This window comes from Garra rufa, chromosome 15, assembly GCF_049309525.1.
Source record: "Garra rufa chromosome 15, GarRuf1.0, whole genome shotgun sequence".
In the NCBI taxonomy this organism is placed as follows: domain Eukaryota; kingdom Metazoa; phylum Chordata; class Actinopteri; order Cypriniformes; family Cyprinidae; genus Garra; species Garra rufa.
This window is the reverse complement of record NC_133375.1, coordinates 10,612,577-10,633,089: the sequence shown is the minus strand read 5'-3', so window position 1 is coordinate 10,633,089 and position 20,513 is coordinate 10,612,577. Positions and strand designations below refer to the sequence as shown.

At 37.8% G+C, this 20,513-nt stretch overlaps 2 protein-coding genes across 2 annotated transcripts; both read right to left on the bottom strand.

Moving 5' to 3' along the window:
* Positions 1–1,525: 1,525 nt before the first annotated feature.
* fmodb (fibromodulin b) lies at positions 1,526–13,399 on the bottom strand. Its single transcript, XM_073819782.1, has 4 exons — positions 9,593–13,399; positions 9,353–9,418; positions 4,962–5,920; positions 1,526–2,856 (listed from the first exon to the last, which is right to left on the bottom strand). Exons 3-4 carry the CDS (start codon positions 5,902–5,904, stop codon positions 2,705–2,707), a joined length of 1,095 nt encoding a protein of 364 aa, XP_073675883.1. The 5' UTR covers positions 5,905–5,920; positions 9,353–9,418; positions 9,593–13,399; the 3' UTR covers positions 1,526–2,704.
* A 353-nt stretch (positions 13,400–13,752) lies between these two features.
* mapkapk2b (MAPK activated protein kinase 2b) lies at positions 13,753–20,086 on the bottom strand. The gene is made up of 10 exons (XM_073819514.1): positions 19,835–20,086; positions 18,846–18,985; positions 18,564–18,628; positions 18,271–18,350; positions 17,044–17,170; positions 16,892–16,967; positions 16,683–16,807; positions 16,513–16,598; positions 16,306–16,386; positions 13,753–14,493 (listed from the first exon to the last, which is right to left on the bottom strand). The coding sequence occupies exons 1-10, from the start codon at positions 20,066–20,068 to the stop codon at positions 14,347–14,349; spliced, it is 1,161 nt and encodes a 386-aa protein (XP_073675615.1). The 5' UTR covers positions 20,069–20,086; the 3' UTR covers positions 13,753–14,346.
* Positions 20,087–20,513: the final 427 nt, after the last annotated feature.

Below are 20,513 nucleotides of genomic sequence, written 5' to 3'. Positions count from 1 at the left end.
AGAGCAGGTGGTCAGCCATGGAAGACCCAAGCAGAGCAGGAGGTCAGCCAGGGCGGAACAGGCAGAGCGGTCGGTCAGCCAGGGCAGAGCTGACAGTGGGAAAGATGAACCATCTGGGTAAAAACTGACCATCTGCCTCAATCTGATTTCAAAGCTAATTCTTTTCAGTTGTAAAAAAAATGATGCTTTTTGAGTTAAACATTTCAGGATTTATCTCCATATAATGGACTTCTATGGTGCCCCCGAGTTTGAACTTCCAAAATGCAGCTTCAAAGGGCTCTAAATGATCCCAGCCGAGAAAGAAGTGTCTTATCTAGTGAAACGATTGGTTATTTTCTAAAAACATTTACAATTTACATCCTTTTTAATCTCTACACAGAGTACACACAGAGCTAGACAAGACGAGCATTTGATATTTGATTTGATTTTTTTTTTTTTTTAAATAACCGATCGTTTTGCTAGATAAGACCCTTTTTTCCTCGGCTGTGATGGTTTAGAGACTTTTGAAGCTGCATTTTGGAAGTTCAAACTCAGGGGCACCATAGAAGTCCATTATATGGAGAGAAATCTTGAAATGTGTTCCTCAAAAAAACATAATTTCCTTACGACTGAAGAAAGAAAGACATGAACATCTTGGATGACAATTTTTGTTCTGAAAGTGAACTACTCCTTTAACTTCACCTATATGCACCATAATTATTTTTAGACCTGGAAAAATTTGCTTTGATGTAACAGTCTGGCAGAAATGACACTATTATACTAATCCAAGCTGAGGAGCTGAGCCAAGGCCCAATTCACATAACTGCCAAACATTATTGTTCCTCTATGAGTAAGTTATTTACCTTAACCACTAGAGGGCTACTGTACTGCAGAAGATTTCAAGACTGCAAATTTCATTATATTATATTGTATATAATTTGAAAATAATTCAATCATTTTGACTCCCCTCGATAGGCACACAAACACTTATGAATCACAATTTTGTTTGACAACATTCACTTATTTCCCTTCATGTTTTGTGTGTAAACTCTTCACATTTACATTTTTCAGTGCACAACTGGTCCATACTTGTCAAATTAGAATTTATAAATTATACTGACTTTGAATGTTGACTTCATATCGCGTTCAAATATAATCATAGGGATTGGAACTGAATGTTTTCGTAAAGTCAGTGAGATTGCTCAGAGACCCCAGTGCAAGACTTAAACTGATTGTTCATGTTCCGCCAGGTTATGTTGACATTTCAACAGCTCCTTTGGGCAATGTGTGACAAACTCATCTCCAGCAATTAACATTAAGACTGTCCTCGTGGACCCTGCTCCCCTTAGAGCTCTCACTGAAGGTCAAGGCTGTTTATTAAACCTAATGAATATGCCTGGGATTAGCACATTCTGGGGGGGGGACATTAAAGATCATCTGATTAAAGATACCTCAAAATATTCCCAAGCGACAATGCATTACCATAAACAGACGTATTGTGACAAGAAGAAGACAAGAAGGTTGACACAATATTTTCCCCTTGTTTTTTTAGCATAGATTTTATTGTTATTAGACAAAAGACAAAGCCAGTGATGCAAGCTTTGAGCAGGCTGTAGTGTGGGTAAACTGCAGAGGTTTCAGATGGTTTGTAAAGAGTAGTCAGAGCTTCTCAGGGTCTCATAACATTCTATGAGAAACTGAACTTTTAGATTTTTAATCTTTCCTCAGTTTTCAGTTATAATTCATGAGGTCATCCTCATTAACTAACTTTTCAAATCGTGATCACAATCAAATTAATCTTTAAGCAATATCCTGTTCCATTGCCAGAAATCTTGGTTAACAAATATAAAACAAACCCCAAAAGTTTCCCAACCAACACCATTATTTGTACCATGCATTTACTAAAAGGTTAAAGATAAACACAATTACCTATAAAGTATTTTACTAATACTAAAATGATCTTTTGCAGCCAGTAGTCTAAATACACTGACTTCATGCAACTTATCATTACATTTTTACTACATGTCCATCACACCTGCATTCAACGTTCCCATGGAAGATATGGAAAAAAGTGATTTTATATCTCACAATTCTGACTTTTTTCCACAATTCAGAGTTCATATCTCAAAATTCGGACTTGGTTCCTCGCAATTCAGAGAAAAAAGTCAAGTGCAAGAAATAAACTCAGAATTCTGTATTTTGTTCTTGCAGTTGCAGATTATATCTTGCATACTGTTTTCTCTGAATAACAAGAAAAAAAAAACTGAATTGTGAGAATCAAAGTTATAGCTACCTTTTTGATTTTTTAATTTTGTGATGGAAATGAGGTTTTAATACATCCCCCTCCTTATTGATTCAGAAATAAAATAAATTGTCATCAGACATTCACACTGACTTAAGAAACCCATATCAAAATTTCCAGGCTTGTTCACACACAAAGACATGAGATGTTTTTGTAATGTTATAATCATTATCCTAACATATTTTCAGTTGATATTGCAAGGCATGTGTGATACATTTGCTTATTACAACCCCGACAATCATTTTCCTGTCGAATAGATAATAGAAAGATAACTAAACTGTTAATTCTCTCTCTCTCTCTCTCTCTCTCTCTCTCTCTCTCTCTCTCTCTCTCTCTCTCTCTCTCTCTCTCTCTCTCTATCTCTTTCTATATCTCTATGCTCATGTTTGACAGTAGGTTACTGCGGCTGTGTTGATGTGAGGCCTACAGGTCGATGTTGGTTGCCAGACGCAGACAAAGTACAGCTTCAGTCGGTATGTCTTGGGCTCTAATTCCATTTGCCTCCAATCGCAGCACACGCAGATTAGAGTAATTGCTTGTATCCACAACCCTGCAGAAACTGCTTACTGAAAATTCTGGAAAATGTAGGGAAAAACAGTTATTTGGTTATTGAATTTTCCATGCAGAAACAAATACAGCTTATGGATGTTAGAATAACTATGTATAATCCTCCAAAATAGGTCAAAGTGCAAAGGGAAACTGTCACAGCAGAACATCAATAGGAACACAATATGTTTTTGTGGAATGTGTGAACCATTTTTTTCTTTTTGAAGACCATTTGTGATATTTTGTAAAGTATCTTTGTGGGTGTTCCTTCCACTAGTGACATTTTTGGTCCTGTGGTATTTTAAAACTGAAAGTTTTTTGGTCACTTTACATTATGTGTATTTATGTGTATTTATTTTTGTAACTATCTCCCTTATTTTTCCCTTAAGAGCGGCTGCAGCCATTTGTAAATTGTATGGGTCTGGCTTCGGGTCTCATCCACGTCCAGCTATTTTTAACTGTACAAAACAGCTTGTTTTGCTGCTTGATATTGCAAATTTGTGTGTCCTACCATATTATTTAATGTATAATCTTAATTATGAACACACTGGTTTGTAGTGCACACAGTTTTACAGCTTATTTCCATGTTAAAGAATAAGGTCGAAAAGTACAATTAAAAAAAAATGTGTGATGATTACTTTAAATGTTTGTATGAAGTAAAGACACTTGATATAAAACCTCTGACACACTAGTTTGTCTAATTTGTCTATGATTTAAATCTAGAATTTGCTCTATATCTGTCCTTTTATCTATAATTATCTTTTAGTGGAGATATACCACTAAAATATCACAGGAGAAATATATAAATTCCAGGCCAAGAGTAAAACAGTAATATCAATACATAAAATGCATTTCAATATTAGTAAAAATAAATAAGGTCATAAGGTTTCCAAGACAGTTTTAATGTTATCTTGATATAACAAAAGGACTTTACACAGAAACCCTAGGTGTATAATGATGTCTCTTACTGAAAAATGTAGTAGAAAACTGATGAAAGATTTACGTTCCACATTGTTTTATACATATTTTGGACTATGGGTGCTCCATTATTTCGATGACATGAAATGAGCTACTGGCGCTACCTGTTATTTTTATTTTTACCGCAACACAAATTGGAAAATAAAATACTGATACAATGCCATATTGTGTGACTTCTGGTTGTAATTTTCAGTCGAAGGACAACAAGAGAAGCAATGTAAGTCTTCACTGCTTTAAGAGGAGAAAAGAATTGGAGAAGCCTGTTGTTTAATAAAACTTCCTAAAGACCTTTGTGTCTCCACTTTAGCCCTGATGCCTTTGACGCTTTTAGTAGACCACAGCTACTGAAAGAGCTTACAAATGGCAGAGACAAGAAATGCTAAATGCCATCCTGGCCGGATGTAAACATGTCGATGCTTGTCATGACGCCACAGCCATTTAAGAAGCTTCTCAGCGAGTATTTCCCTGGATATCCAGGGGCGTTTAGACTTCTTGTGGGGAAAAAAAATCGATGGTATGGCATTTGGTTTAAGCCTATGCTTATATCCATTGCCACCTGTAAGCTCTTTCAGTAGCTGTGGTCATTATATCAGTATTTTATTTTCCATATCAGTATCAGTATTTAAATTTTGTGATACAAATAGCAAAAGGTAGCACCAGTAGCTCACAGAGTGCAACCATTTTTATGTCATCGAAATAATGGCCCACCCATAGTCCAAAACATATATAAACAATGTGGAATTTTTAAATAACGTAAATATTTATGGGTTTTCTACTACATATTTCAATTAAGAGACATCATTTAAGTTATATTAAGCCCTGGGGTTTCCTTTAATAAACATCAACCTTGTGACATAAAGAATTGAAGAAGAGATTGAAGAAACACCCTTGTATGCAGATGTTTTTTAGTTTAATGTAGTTTAGTTGTACTATTTCACAATTTCTCCTTTTTATATGAAAATGATTTGTTCAACTCTATATTTAAATACAAAATTTGTGGTTGAGAGCAATGGATATTTGTAATAAGTGGCAGTTTTGAAAAGAGGCATGCCATTAGGACAGGTAATCTTGAGAAGATTTGCATATAAGACTTTGACATGCCTTATGGGCATCTGTGTACTGTAATGTTTTCAGGTGGGGTTCCTTTTTTCTGTACCTTTGATCTTGTTGGCCTGGAGATACAGATTTTCCAGACTGGTGCTAATAGTGGGAATCCTTTCCAACTTATTAAAGGACAAATCAAGCTCCACGAGTGTGCTGACATTGAAAGCGTTGGCTGGAATTCCCCCATTGGTGAGCTGATTGTGAGACAGCCGCACGAAGCGCAGCTCAGGCCGTTGGCTCAGAAAATCAGCAGGAACACTGGATATGCGGTTGTACTCGAGGTAGAGTTGGCTCAGCTTTAGCGGCAGGCTTTCTGGAATCTTCTTCAATCGGTTCCCTCTTAGGTCTAACAGGGTCAGGGAATACAGACCCTCAAGTGCTTTGCCGAGGTCTTCAATGGCGTTCACTTGGAGATGCAGGGCTGTGAGATTGCTCATCCCACGGAAAGATTCAACTGGGACCTTTGAGATATTATTGTGATACATGTGTAAATCTTGTAGGGAACGTGGTAAACCCTGTGGAACCCTGCTCAGGTTGTTGTTGTGTAAAAAGAGGCGTTCAAGGTTTGGTAGCTTGGCGAAGACTTTGTCGCCAATCTTGTCAGAGGTCAGATTATTTGTGTGTAGGCTGATCCAAGCTAAATTCGGAGCATTATCGAAAACTCCACTTGTGATGCCCGTGATCTGGTTGTTTTGCAAGTATACATACTTGATGTGAGATGGGACAAACGGCACGTGGCGTAGCTTGCGGTTGTCGCAGTACATCGCACTGGGGTAGGAAGAAGGGCAGTCGCACTCCAAAGGACAGTCCAGCGCAGGAGGCTCATCCTCATCCTCGGCTCTCAGAGAGGCATGGTTGTTATTGTGACTGCGACCATAACCGTGACCGTAGGCTCGGTTGCGCAGATAACTTAGCCAGGTCAAAGAGTTGGTCGATTGTGTCGTGGAAAAATCAACAAGCCTTGCCAACATCAGCAATAAAATCCAGCCTTTCATTGTGACCAAAAGTTTCCTATCAGGACACAAATACATATTTGTAGTAATAGCCAAAAATACATTGTTTGGGTCAAAATTATAGATTTTTCTAGGATATTAAATTAAGATCATATTCCATGAAGATATTTTGTGAATTACATGATTATAATTCTTTAAATTGTTTGAAACAAAATGTTATTATTTGATTTTATTTCATTAGAAATTATCTGTAATAAATTAACAAATTCTTTAAATCATTATCAAATTATTAAATAACATTACAATTACAGTGCCCTCCACAAATATTGGCACCCTTGGTAAATATGAGCAAAAGTGACTGAAAATAAATCTGCATTGTTTATCTTTTTGATATTTCATTAAAAAAAATTCACAAAATGCTAACCTTTCATTGAAGTAAAACAATTGATAAATAAATGTTTTTCTCCAATGCATGTTGGCCAAAATTATTGGCACCCCTAATAAATTCTTACAAGTAAAATATCTCTATTTTAAGTATATTCCCATTCATATTTACATTTTTAAGCACACCAGGATGACTAAGAGCTAAAGCATTAAAAAAAAAACATTTTCATGATCAGGGCAATAATTAAGAAGTTCCAATCAACTAAAGATGTTTCAAATCTGCCTTGAAGTGGACGTGTGTTTATATTGTCCTAATGCACACTGAGGAGGAGAGTTTGAGGCCAAAGACTCTACAAGGGTTACAGCTAAAGAATTGCAGAGATTAGTTGAGTCTTGGGGTCAGAAAGCCTTAAAAAAAAGTATCAAACAGCTCCTACATTACCACTTGTTTAGAAGGGTTTCAAGAAAAATCTTTCTCAGTCATCCAAAAACAAACTTCAGCATATTCAGACACAACTGGAACTTAAAACGGGGCTGGCTTCTATAGTCAGATGAAACTAAAAATTGAGCTTTTTGGCAGCAAACCCACCAGATGTGTTTTGGTGCAAACAGGGATAAAAAGTACCCTATGCCCATGGTTAAATATACAGCTGGATCTTTAATGTTATATGCCTATTTTTCTGGACATCTTGTTCAGATGCATGGCATCATGGATTCTATCAAATATCAACAGATAAAAAATCTAAACCTGACTACCTTTGTTTTCAAATCTTATAATGGCCCATGGTTAGATCTTCCATCAGGACAATGATGCAAAAACAAACATCAAAATCAACACAAAAATGTGTCACTGAGCACAAAATGAAGCTTCTGCCATGGCTGTCCCAGTCTTCTGACCTGAACCCTATAGAAAATGAGTGGGGTGAACTGAAGAGAAGAAGCACCAACATGGAGCTAGGAATCTGAAGGATCTGGGAAGATTCTGTATGAAGAAATCTCTGATCTCAGGTGTTCTTCAAACTCATCAGGCATTATCGGAGAAAACTCAAAACTGTTATCTTGAAAAAAAGACATTGCAATAATTGGGTGCCAATAATTGTGGTCAACATGAAGACTTTTCCACCACTTTCCATTATTTTACATCAATGAAAGATTAGATTTTTGTAAATTTTTTGAGTGAAAGATCAAAAGGATAAACAATGCAGATTTATTTTCACAGCCACCCTTGATCATATTTACCAAAGGTGCCAATATTAGTGGAGGGCACTTTATTCTGTTTTACAATTTTTAAAAATCTAATTAGTAATTTTTCATTACATATTCTTTAAATTATCACCAAATTATCAAATAACATTATCATTCTGATTATTATTTCTAATAAATTCAAGCATTTTTTATTACAAATGATTTAAATTATTTAAATAAGTGATGTTGATGATTTGAGAATGAATTAAAGGGATTGACTCCATATGAGTATTTTCGATTGATTAGTAACCCTCAAATTATTTATGTTTTCTATTTTTTTCACATGTACATAAACAAAGTAGATACCCGACAGTATACAGCCAGTAGCCTATAGGCAACATTTCTGTGTGTTTTATATGAGCAGCTTCAAAAACATAATCACATTTCACAAGCATTAAGGCACATACATGCATACTGTAGATCTTATATCCTGACAATGGTTTCCCTATCATTACAAGAAATCATCATCATGATTATTTACATGTGGTATGTTTTAAATCTCTCAAAGCAGAGTTGTGGTTAAAACAGACATCATAAAAAATCTCTCAGGTTTGGGCAAGTATGCTACATGTAATATTAAGTATGTTTTTTCTTTGTAAGAAAACACAGACAGTTTTTGGGAAGAGAATCAAGTTTTGCCTGCTGGAAGCTTCAGTAGTGTTTACACAGAGGAAGATTGATAAATCCAGCTTTCAGTGCTGGTGACAGCTTCACATCTTAGGGCGATATTGCAAATAATACACTGATATACACTATCTGCTTAAGTTCTTGTTTGAACATGTGCATTGAACATTGGTTTGATGAGGATAAGTTAATTTATGTCTATTCGTCCAATGTGTTAGACAAATGATTAATGTCCATGAATAATTTCCAAACAGTTCATTTAAAATCAGTTAAATTTTTTTTTTTTATGTATCACATTCTAATACACTACCAGTCAAAAGTTTTTTTAAAAGAAGTTTCTTCTGCTTACCAAGCCTGCATATATTTGCACTTTCCAAAGTACAGCAAAAGTAGTAATATTGTAAAATATTTTTACTGTTTAAAATAACCGCTTTCTATTTGAATATATTTTAAAATGTAATTTATTGTTGTGATCAAAGATACATTGTTAGCATTATTACTCCAGTCGTCAGTGCATGATCCTTTAGAAATCATTCTAATATGCTAATTTGCTGTTCAAGAAACATTTTTTTTTAAATTATTATTATTATCAATATTTAAAACAGTTAAGTACATTTTTTCTGGATTTTTTAATGAATAGAAATATCCAAAGATCAGCATTTATCAGAAATAAAAAGCTTTTGTAACATTATACTGTTTAAACGCTTGGAGTCAGTATAATTTAATTATTTGGGGGAGGAAATTGTATAAATTAATTACATTTTAAAATATATTCAAACAGAAAACAGTTTTTTTGAATTGTAAAATATTTAAAAAATTTACTGTTTTTGCTGTACTTTGGATCAAACAGTCTTGGTGAGCAGAAGACACTTTACAAAAAACAAAAAATCGTACTGTTCAAAAACGTTTGACTGGTAGTATATCTTCTCTCTCTCTCTCTCTTTTTAAATTTATTTATTGAAAATTAAGTTTCAGGTTTTTGGCTCTGCAAATTCCAATAATGATGTAACATTATTCTCTTTTCATGTCAGAGTAAATTTACTTTAAAATGAAAGAAATTTTAGAGAGGAAAAAATATATTTTAAATCAATTTTTGCAACAACAAAAAATCAGTAAAAACAATTCAGTCATTCTACTATAGAAACTGCATGGACAAAAATGCACTCCTCTTCTTCAGTAAAAAAAAAAAAAAAACTTTCAACTTTCATGCAAATCTGCTTAAATTAAAAAGACATACCTGTTGTTGTAGCTTCTGTGCTTTTTGGTTTATATCTTTTTGTCTTCTTTGTCTGTGCTTCAGTTGCTTTGGGAAATCAGAAAAAATGAGATACAGAAACAAGGGGGAAAAAACTTGCTATACATGCAAATATCAGGATGAAGTCATTATCCTATTACATCATGAATGTTTCTTTTACACTCACATTCCTCTAATTATGAAACATTTACACACATGCAGAAGAAAAAACATGAACTGTACCTTATATAATGCAACCCATATAGCCGTTTTACAATATTTATACAGATCACATTCCAATAAAAGGATACAGTTGCATAGCCCAGAGCCTTCAGTGTAAAGCCAGTACAGTGAAGCTTTGTCTACTGGCTCACTAACATGTTATGCTGTGTTTTCTGCCTTGAGGCTTTGTGAATATGAGTGCCATGTGTGAGAAGGCAAAACATCTGCATTTTAACAGCCTTACTTCATGGATTCTGTCTGACCCCTGCCTTATCATTATCCCTACACAGGATGAGACTTTGTGCGTGTGTTTGTGCATTTCTGCGGCATTTGACTTAGTATGATGGAACATGTTTTGCCTTTGGTTGGAACTACACTGAAAAGGCTTGTGTAGTTAAAACATGACGGATTTCATGTCCAAGTAGCCCAACTGGATCTCTTGCAGTTAACCACTGGCTAGCAACAGCACAAGTTATGGGTTAAACATGACTTTTAAAAACATAATTATATAGAAAAGCAAATGTGCAAATAAGTTCCATCAAATTAATAAATGGCCAGAATTCTTGGAAATATTTATAGACCCATATTTATTTGTTTGTTTTTTTTTAATAAAAGGCCATGGCGCATTTAATGACATTGTGATGGCAGAACAAACATAATGTGGAAAATACTCATATGGAGTCAATTACTTATTTGTCACAAGGGAATGTTTAACCAGCAGTCTTCTCTTAGGCGTAATGCAGATGAATTCATACTTCATTTAATTAATCCATGCCAATGTTTATATAACATTGTGGTGTAATGTTTTTGGCTGATTTCTTTGTTGTTGATCAGTTTTTTTTTAACAGGATGCAAATGTAACACACTCCTCTGCAGTATTATACAAAACAAACATTACAAAACAAACATTAATACTTAGATAAAAAAAGAATTAATAATAATCTGGATACTAAGAACTTGATCTGAACATCTTTAAAGGTGATTTTCTCAATATTTAGATTTTTTCTTTTTCTTTTTTTTTTTTTGCACCCTCAGGTTCCAGATTTTTAAATAGTTGTGTCTCGGCCAATATTGTTTTATCCTAACAAACCATGCATCATGGAAAGCTTATTTATTCATCTTTCAGATTTAAAAAAAATTACCCGCACTGGTTTTGTGGTCCAGGGTCACATAATTCAGCGTTGTTCCCCTTCAGTCGTTCCACTACGACATTACATGGGTATCTCGCTTGAGAGACCAATCACCTCTGAGCCTTATTCAAAAGGCCAATAAAAATTGGCGAGTGGACGTGCGTGCCGGCCATGCCCCCGTACATACGGGTATATAAGACGGCGGCGCGCACCACTCAGTCAGACTTTTTGCTTCAGAGCCAATGGTTCGAGCCTCGGCCCTCTTGACTGCTACTACAAAGAAGAAGAGTTCTTCAGAGTTCATGCTCCCTCCTCCTGGTGCGCTGCCAAAACTAAAAGAGTGTTTCACAGAAAGAGCATTGTTTGGCAGCCGCCAGCGTGATCCTGCGGGCGGCCGTTTTCACGGCCATATAAAGCCTTTGCATTTCCAGCGAGCAGCCCCGGCGAGTGCACGGTTGCCCCCGCGGCGCCTCCCTGGCAACCAGGATCACAAAAGATCAATTTCTAGCGGCCGTTTCAGACATTCTTTTCAGACATTCTTTTCGGCTGTGCGTTTCTGGGTGTGGTAGTTTCCTCTCCTCAGCAGACGGACATGAACGCTGCCTCATGTGTTTAGGCTTTGAGCACGCTTTGAGGCGGCGTTCATGAATGGTTCATGCCCACACTGTGAAAGCATGACCATGGCCACGCTGAAGTCCCGCCGCTCGTTCGCGAGCCGGCTCCCCCCGCTCCCCTCCCGCGGTCAGCCGTTGAGCCACCAATGCGCTTCGGCCACCGCGGTGAGGCCCGGGGGGGACATTCAAATTATGGTAGAGAACGTTCCGCCGACTCAAAAAGCCCAGCGGACTTCTCTGTCTTAGCGTGGTCCCGTTGAGTTTCCGCAGCAGTACGCTTCCCTGCCTGGCGGGCCGAGCGTCTCCTTCGGTGCTCTTGCAGAGGATGAGATGTCTGTCACAGCATCAGAGGGAGAGTCAGACGGTAACACATCTCTTCCCGCGGCGCAGCTCCCACCCGTGGTCGCTGCCCCTCTGGAGGTTGATGTCGAACTGTCGGCTATGCTTCTCCGGGCAGCCGGGGGGATCGGTCTGAAGGTTCCCCAAGAGCCTCCGGCCGGTCCTTCCAGGCTGGACGATTGGTTCCTGGGGAGGGCACCGGCGGCAGCGCCGTGTTCTCCCCCGGTCCCGTTCTTCCCGGAGGTGCATGAGGAGCTGACAAAATCGTGGCTCCAGCTCCTCTCCCCTCGCCACTCTCGATGGCGGGGCAGCCAAGGGGTACGTGGCGGTCCCCCAGGTCGAGCGCGCCGTCGCAGTGCACCTTTGCCCGCGGGGCGAGGCCACCTGGCGGGGCCCTCCGCGTCTCCCTTCCGGGGCGTGTGGATTTTCTTCCGCCCTCACGGGCCGGGCTTTCCACGCCGCTGGACACGCTGCCACCGCCCTGCATGCCATGGCAACACTACAAGTGTACCAGGCGCAGGCACTTAAAGACCTGCACGAGAGTGGTCCTGACCAGGGGGTATTTGAAGAACTCCGCGCCACCACTGACTTCGCCCTCCGGGCCACCAAGTTCGCGGCGCGTTCCCTTGGTCGGGTGATGTCCACCTGTGTGGTCCAGGAACGCCACCTATGGCTGACTCTGGCCCAGATGCCGGAGGCTGACAAAGTTCGCTTTCTCGACTCTCCTATCTCCCAGAGTGGCCTATTCGGCGACACCGTGGAGGATTTCGCTCAGCAGTTCTCCACGGTTCAGAGGTAGACGGAGGCCATTCAACACATTCTGCCCCGCCGCGAAGCTACCATTCCGCCGCCTGGGCCCCCGCCTCAATTTGGCACTAATGTCCCGACCTATGGAACCTGCACGTCTGGCTCCTGGACGGGACGCTTCAGACCTCGCCGGCCTTCCCCAGGCCGTGGTAAATACCATCACTCAGTCCCGAGCCCTCGGAGGTCAGCAGAAAGGGAATGCTGTCTACAAACAGAGGTTGGCCCATTGGGTGGTAGATGCCATCTCCTTGTCTTATTTGTATCAGGGAGAGCCATGCCCCTTAGGTGTTCATGCCCACTCCACTAGGAGTGTTGCTACATCCTATGCGTTGGCTCATGGCGCCTCACTAGCAGACCTCTGTAGAGCTGCGGGCTGGGCGACACCTAATACCTTCGCTAGGTTCTACAACCTCCGCATAGAGGCCGTATCCTCCCGTGTCTTAACATAAGACTTCAGGCGAGCGGGAGAACGGCTGGTGTCGGCTTGCTGCGCCATTCCCACGTGGATCCGTGCGCCATTTCCCAGTATGTTCCCTCCGGTGAACCCTGGGTCCTCCATGCCCCGCAGTCAGGCCTAGATGCGGAGTAGTCCCTGACTGTGATCCTGCCTGGGTCTCCTTCGCCCCGCAGGTTGTGGCTATACTTTTCAATATTTCCAGCGGAGGAGACCGCTGTTTCCCTCGTGTATCCCTAAGAAGCTTTATGGATATATTGAATTATTTTCATTTCCACATGTGAGAATTCCATGTGCTCTGCCCCCCCAACCCATGCTTCAGTACTCTGGCATCCCTGTAAGGCCCCCCTTATTGGGCCTCAGGGCGTTGGGAAGGTTACGTTACAATTTCCATCTGCTGACACGTCCGCCTGCCAGCACGTGGGGTTGTGCGTAACGCGGCGTCAGGTTCGTGGCCTGTTCCATAGAATGTTCCCATGTAACGTCGTAGTGGAACGACTGAAAGGGAACGTCTAGGTTACGAAGGTAACCCTCGTTCCCTGAAGGAGGGAACGGAGACGTTACATCCCCTGCCACGACCTGACGTCGCGCTGATGCCGGGCTCTCCCGGCTCTTCAGCAAAAGCCTGACTGAGTGGTGCGCGCCGCCGTCTTATATACCCGTATGTACGGGGGCGTGGCCGGCACGCACGTCCACTCGCCAATTTTCATTGGCCTTTTGAATAAGGCTCAGAGATGATTGGTCTCTCAAGCGAGATCCCCATGTAACGTCTCCGTTCCCTCCTTCAGGGAACGAGGGTTACCTTCGTAACCTAGACGTTCTGAACTTTGTGTTCATCAATAAATCCTGAGATAATGTGTCTCAGTTTCCTCAAAAATATTAAGCAGCACAACTGTTTTTAACACTGATTTTAATTAAAAAAAAGCAACAAATCAGCATATTAGAATTATTTCTGAAGGATCATGTGACACTGGAGACTTGAGTAATGATGCTGAATTCAGCTTTGGATCACAGGAATAAATTACATTTTAAAATATACTAAAATAGAAAACAGTTATTTTAAATTGTAATAATATTTCACAATATTACTGTTTTGATCAAATAAATGCAGCATTGGTGAACTTTCAGAAACATTAAGAAGATCATCAAGAATATACCAACCTCAAACTTTTAAAAAGTAGTATTTGCACAATAGGCCTTAACAAGTTTCAAGAACTTGGAACTTGGAAGAATCTGATATAGGCATATATAGAACTATAAGAACTACTCATCTCAAATATTGTTATATATATTGCTATAACTATTGGTGAAGGTTTTGAATGAAAAATTAATATTTAATGCCATGAAAGGCCTCGTTTTGTTTCCCTTATTCGCCAACTGTTGAGTCTTTAAGATTTTTCCTCTTTAAGTGTTTCCACATGCATTTCTTTGTCACGGCCCTGGTTCTTCTTCTTTTATTCCACCTGCCATTTTCTTTCTTCTCTTTAGAAGAAGAGGATTGGATGAGTCCTTGATCGGTTTGATCTTTATTTGTTCGTAGTCCACTCTTATTGTTGCTAAGGCATTAGTCATCTCTTCCTGTGTATTTAAACACACAACAGAATTAGCAAAAGCATTTACAAAAATAATGACATTTGACATTGAACTGATACTGTTGGTCATAGACACTGCTATACAAAAGTTTCACTGTTATACAAAAAGATTCTTTAGTTTTTTTAAAAAAAGAAGTCTCTTATGTTCACAAGACTGCATTTATTTATTTTTCTGTTTTAGGATAGTTCATGAGTCTCTTGTTTGTCCTGAACAGTTAAACTGCCTGCTGTTCTTCAGAAAAATCATTCAGGTCCCACAAATTCTTTGGTTTTTCAGCATTTTTGTGTGTGAACCCTTTCCAACAATGACTTTGTTTGTTCTCTATTCCTCAGAACACCTTCTAGAACATTCTGGTGGACTCTACTGTGTGGTACAATGGACTGTGTCTCTGCCTGTTACATGGTAGACCAGGGTTTAATCCCAAAGTACATCACCCCATCCACCTCATGAAACCACCTAAACCCTGTCAGCTATACGGATTCAGTGATCCACTCAGTTCCTGCTTGGAAGTGCTCAGCTAGCATACTAGCCTCTGATCATCATCTTTATCTATCTCTGATTCATCGTCATCTCACTGTTGCCACTCCCTGGCCTGGAGAAGACTTGCTGGTATCCTGAGAACTTTAACATTAGGAAAACTGAAAATAAACTTTCTAAAACTTATCCACTTGTGTTTGTCTGTGTTTTTGGGTCCAGTACTAATATTCTCACATCAAATGTTCACCAGAAGAAAAAAAAAACATGCATTAAGAGCCAGGGGTGTAAACTTTTGAACAGAATGAAGATGTGTACATTTTTCTTATTTTGCCTAAAAATAGTATATATATTTTAATTTAGTACTGCCCTCTAGAAGCTACAGAAGATACTTACATGTTTCCCAGACTGCAAAATAAGTTACATTGACCCTGATCCTCAAATAAAAAAAAAAAACGTATCGTTAATGTATCTGGGGTTTTTTTTTTTTTTCTGCTGGAGAACCAGTAAGTGTTTTCCTTCTGTAAATACACAAATGCTGAAAAACCAAATAATTTGTGGGACCTGAAGGACTTTTCTGAAGAACAGCAGGCAGTTTAACTGTTCAGGACAAACAAGACACTCATGAACTATCATAAAACAGGGAAAAAAAGCTGTGGACCATTCGGGTAACAACACAGTATTAAGAATCAAGTGTATGTAAACTTTTGAACAGGTTTTTATAAATTCAACAATATATATATTTTTTTGTGTGTGGACTATATGTAAACATCTTTTATGTGAAATATCGGTTAGACTTTGTTTTAAGGTGTCCTTGTTACATTGTAATCATACATTTAATTACTAGGTAATACTAATTAACTACATGTACTTACTATATGGTGAGGGTTAGGATTAGGGTTTGGCATAGGGTTACATGCATGCCTTCGCATTATAATAGCAAGTACATGTAACATGTAACAAGGAAACCTTAAAATAAAGTGTTAACAAAATTTCGTATTCAGCTCAGTACTACATAAAAAATTAATTTTGTATGATCCCTCTTATGTTGGCAAAATAATTAACTTTTTGCAAATTCTGCAAGGTGTATGCAAACTTTTGACCTCAACCGTATGTTTTAGGATTCAACAGAATAGCATTTACATGAAAATATAAAGTTTTGTAATGTTATAAATGTCTTTACTGTTACTTTTGATCAATTTAATATATCCTTGCAAATTTACTAACCCCAAACAGTTGAATGGTAGTGTATGTTTCATTAAATATTAGATTTTTTTAAATTATTTATTGTTTGTATGTAAATATATGATACAGAGAACAGACCTTGAATTTATCCCAGACGTGACTCTCTTCCTTAAGAACTCGACTTGTGTGTAGATGAGTTGAAGGAACATTTGTTGACTTCTGAATACACCAAGAGAGAAACATGTTTAAAAATAGGCAAATTAAATAGTCATACAAAACTGTAAGTGGAAAAAAATAAATTCTGATATACTTAAATGTGTTAAATTTTAAAATGCTAATGCTCACATTGATCCAAGCATGGTTCATGAATTGTGTGATGGTCATTCTCTCTGAAGGATCTGTTTTCAGTAGCTGGAAAATGAGCTGCTTTGCTGTAGAGCAAAGAAAAAAAAAGTCTTATCGCATAATGTACGTAATGATGTTTGAACAAAACGTGTTGTATATTATAAAATTACCTTCTTCTGACACCTGAGACCATTCAGGTTTTGGAAATTCATATTGGCCATTCCGTATACGTTTTTTCATTCCCGGTGAGAGCTGTAAGCCATGGTTTGAGTAAAATGGTGGATATCCACATAACCTAAGAGGATACACATTGGTTGTAAATTAATATGAGCACTGATGTGATATTTCATAGCCATCAGTTGGCAGAGTTCTCACTCACAAGATGTACATGATGACTCCTAATGACCACATGTCACATGACTTATCATATTTCTCTGGACCAAGCACCTCTGGGGCTGAAAGAGAAGGATTTGCTTTAGCTTCACTGTATTATGATACCAAATAAAACTGGAAACTGACTTGTCTGCTTACCCACATAATAAGGTGTATAGCAGGGGGTTTTCAAGAAGCTGTTGGAAGTGGTCTCTTTGGCGAATCCAAAGTCTGTAAGCTTGAGCTGGGCATCCGGATGCTTTGAAGAGTACAGTAAATTCTCTGGCTGCCAAAGAGGAGAATATTGAAAATTAAATATGAAAATATTCTTGTGTTTATATGCATGGAAATGTAGCTCTATAATGTGTTTTGTAGTCCTACATTAAATATCTACACTGTAATAAAATTGGTGTAGATACACTTTTTCATTCAGATATCGCTGCTAAATTTCACAGATACAGAGAAATGACAAGTAGCACTTTGAGGCGAAATAGTATTTTTTGTAAAACACCAAAATATCTTTGTTTCATCTACAGCATCTGAAATGTTTTGTTTTGTTTTGTTTGTACAAAGTGTATTAGGTTCTAGAAACAACTTCTTTTCTGAAGCTTAAACACTTTAGTTATAAATAGGAAAAATCTTCCACTGATTCACTTCTAAATGAACTCTACATGGTGAGTTTGGCTCTTGGCTTCCAGCAGTGAGTATAACATTACAGAATGACTGTTTTTCCATAAATATGCTGTAAAATGTATTCTCGGTTAGATAATTTGCAAGTTTCAATGCAGTTATTAAATTGTCATGTTCAGTTCAAGTCAAAGCAACATAATTGGCTGCATTTTCAAATGGAAACCACTGCAGGATCCAACAGTTACAGAATATGAAGGACAGGCCAAATGGCCTCAGGAAAACAAGCAAATTAATTAAATTACAGTATGGCTGTAATAATGTATGCCTTAATTATACTTCAGCTTAGTGACCTTCAACCAGAGTTTAAACACAGTCTCTAATTATTCAGCAATATTTCTGTGTGTCTTGTTTTCTTTCTGTCATTCATAAAAAAGAATATGTAGTTAGGTTATGTTAAAAGTTTCATATCATAGAATAATGGGTAAACCTAATATACATTTTATATTTTAATAATAATGTAAAAAAAATAATCCATGCATCATTATGGTTTCATTATTCTTTGAGCAATAACAGGAAAACCAAACAAAAGCACAGCATTGACGTGAAATGTGAAATAGAAGTATTTTGTAGCATTACAAATATGTATAGTCACTTTTGATCAATTTATTGCATTGCTGAATAAAAGTAATACAAAATCTTGCTAACCCCAAAATTTGAACCATAGTAGTGCTGATACATAATAATACAGTAGCTCACCTTGAGGTCTCTGTGAGCAATGTTAATACTATGCAGAAACTCCACAGCTTCTCCTATACTTCTCATTATTTCTGAGGCTTCTACTCATCATGTGGAAGAAAAAACAAAAAAATAGAGAATTAGTAACTGTAGTTAGTTGTAGTAGTTAGTTTTCTCATCAGTGGACTTGAATGTGTGTGTGTGTGTGTGTGTGTGTGTGTGTGTGTGTGTGTGTGTGTGTGTGTGTGTGTGTGTGTGTGTGTGTGTGTGTGTGTGTGTGTGTGTGTGTGTGTGTTTAATGTGAGGATCTGTACCTCTTTCAGTGAAAGCTTGATCACCACGTTCCTTAATGTGGTGAAAGAGTTCACCCCCCTCCATACTATTGAAGTAACAGATGCAGCAATGTGACTTATTAATCTCACGCTTGTTTTGTCACAGACTTGTATTAGAAATGGATAAACACAAAATATTTATAAAAATTACAATTATAAAAATCAAAAAGCAATTTCCAAACAATAAAAATTACACTTCAGTTTGGTTTATTATAAATGGTACATGGGGATTATAACATTTTGATTTGTGTTAACAAGCCCTACCACTCCTGGATGAGAAGCAAACATTTTTTGCCTTGGTAGTAATTCTCAAAGACGTCTTCGATTCCTACAATATGTGGGCAGATCGATGCCCTGCAGTGAAGCTCCACTTCCCGTCGAGCCTTAGGGGTGTCCCGCAACATCTGAAAGTGATCATTCAAGAGCATCAAGAACAGCAGACTTCATATGAAACCCTTATAGACTATATTAAATATCATTATAAATACAGTTTTGATAGGCTATTCCTAAAGTACATTTTAAAATATTTATTTCCAATTTCAAAATTATATTTTATTAAGCTTAACATATTTAGCATATATTTAAGATTTATTTTGGTTGGGCTTTTTTGTTTATGGTATGGTACATTACGGATTTTTCACTTGTTTTGTGTATTCATCATGTGGGATAGTTTTTAGTGTCATTAAATGGGCAGATAATGAACGACAGAGAGTCGACAGACCTGCAAGGATGATATCTGAGTAAAAATGAAAAGATAATTGAGGCTATATATAGAGTTTCTCAAATTACCACACTGGCAGAGCTCTCCTGGAGAATGTCTAGCAGTTTTCTGAGGAATTTACAAAGTCTATAGCTTAAGTGCTTAATGGATCCCATAAGTTCCTGCCAGAACTCAACAGACGTTAATAGCTCCAGTAACCCTCTTATAATGGAAAAGGTTTTGAGGCACCTCAGTCTGTTGACTACATAATAACAATCTGAGGAACCTTTAGTTTTTACAGTATTAAAATGTTCACTTATTTCCAGGAATACCTGGAATACCAATGCTTTTTAAAAATGCTATGAGAACCTGGACTCAAATGGGACCATGTACAATAGTATAAATGACGAATTTAATTGAGTAAACAGTGAATAACTGGTAGGACCTGTAACTGTATCATACACAAACATAATTATTTGACATGGAGAACATTAGTTTGCATATGAAGCATGCCAATAAACATTTTCCGAAAAGAACTAAAAAAAATAAATACCTTCAAGGCATAGTTTTTGCCACTTTTCTTCTGGAATATTTCCCAGACCTTGCCGTTGATGCCTATCCCGAGCACTTGTCCTGCAAGCGTATACTCCTCTGTTATTACTTTCTTCTTTATCTTCAGTGTGGATTTCACTTCCGATTCTGGAGGCACAATGCTGATCTGAGGCTGATTCTCTTTCTGTTCATTAGAGGGAACAGAATCATTTTTATTTTCTGTATCATGTAGCATAGTGGTAGACCGTGTTCATCTCTGTCCAAGCAGCAGTGAAGACTTCTTTAGACCAGCTTAAAGGATTTTAAAAGGATCCAATTAACAGGGCAGGTTGAATATCTTTGAATATCTTTACCAGCATACTGTAGGAGGAATCTTCACACAGACACAACAACTCTCTGCACTGTTCTTTAAGGTTCAAAACAGCTAGAAATGTTGTTATCATGCTAGATATGCACTTTGACTCATTTGCTTAGTGACTGATAAATCCTTAACATTTAGTTAGTCAGTTAGTCAGTCAGTCACTAATCATTTTCTTTCATTCCAGAACAGTGACTCATTCAAATACACAGTATTCTGCCTAACAACTTGTTAAACAAAAGAAGAGTGTATTTAAGACGTGGTAATGAATAAATAATGACACGGTTTTCATTTTTGGAAAAACAAACAAATCAGTTTTAAA

What these genes read in the sequence shown, in the direction of transcription:
- fmodb (XM_073819782.1), bottom strand. Translation starts at nt 5,904, where the DNA reads ATGAAAGGCTGGATTTTATTGCTGATGTTGGCAAGGCTTGTTGATTTT. An exon ending in CCAGGCCAACAAGATCAAAG is followed by an intron (nt 2,857 to 4,961) that starts GTACAGAAAAAA and finishes TACATTTTCCAG; the next exon opens with AATTTTCAGTAAGCAGTTTC.
- mapkapk2b (XM_073819514.1), bottom strand. Translation starts at nt 20,068, where the DNA reads ATGCTACATGATACAGAAAATAAAAATGATTCTGTTCCCTCTAATGAA. An exon ending in CTATACACCTTATTATGTGG is followed by an intron (nt 16,968 to 17,043) that starts GTAAGCAGACAA and finishes CTTCTCTTTCAG; the next exon opens with CCCCAGAGGTGCTTGGTCCA. An exon ending in ACGTCTGGGATAAATTCAAG is followed by an intron (nt 14,494 to 16,305) that starts GTCTGTTCTCTG and finishes TTAAATACACAG; the next exon opens with GAAGAGATGACTAATGCCTT.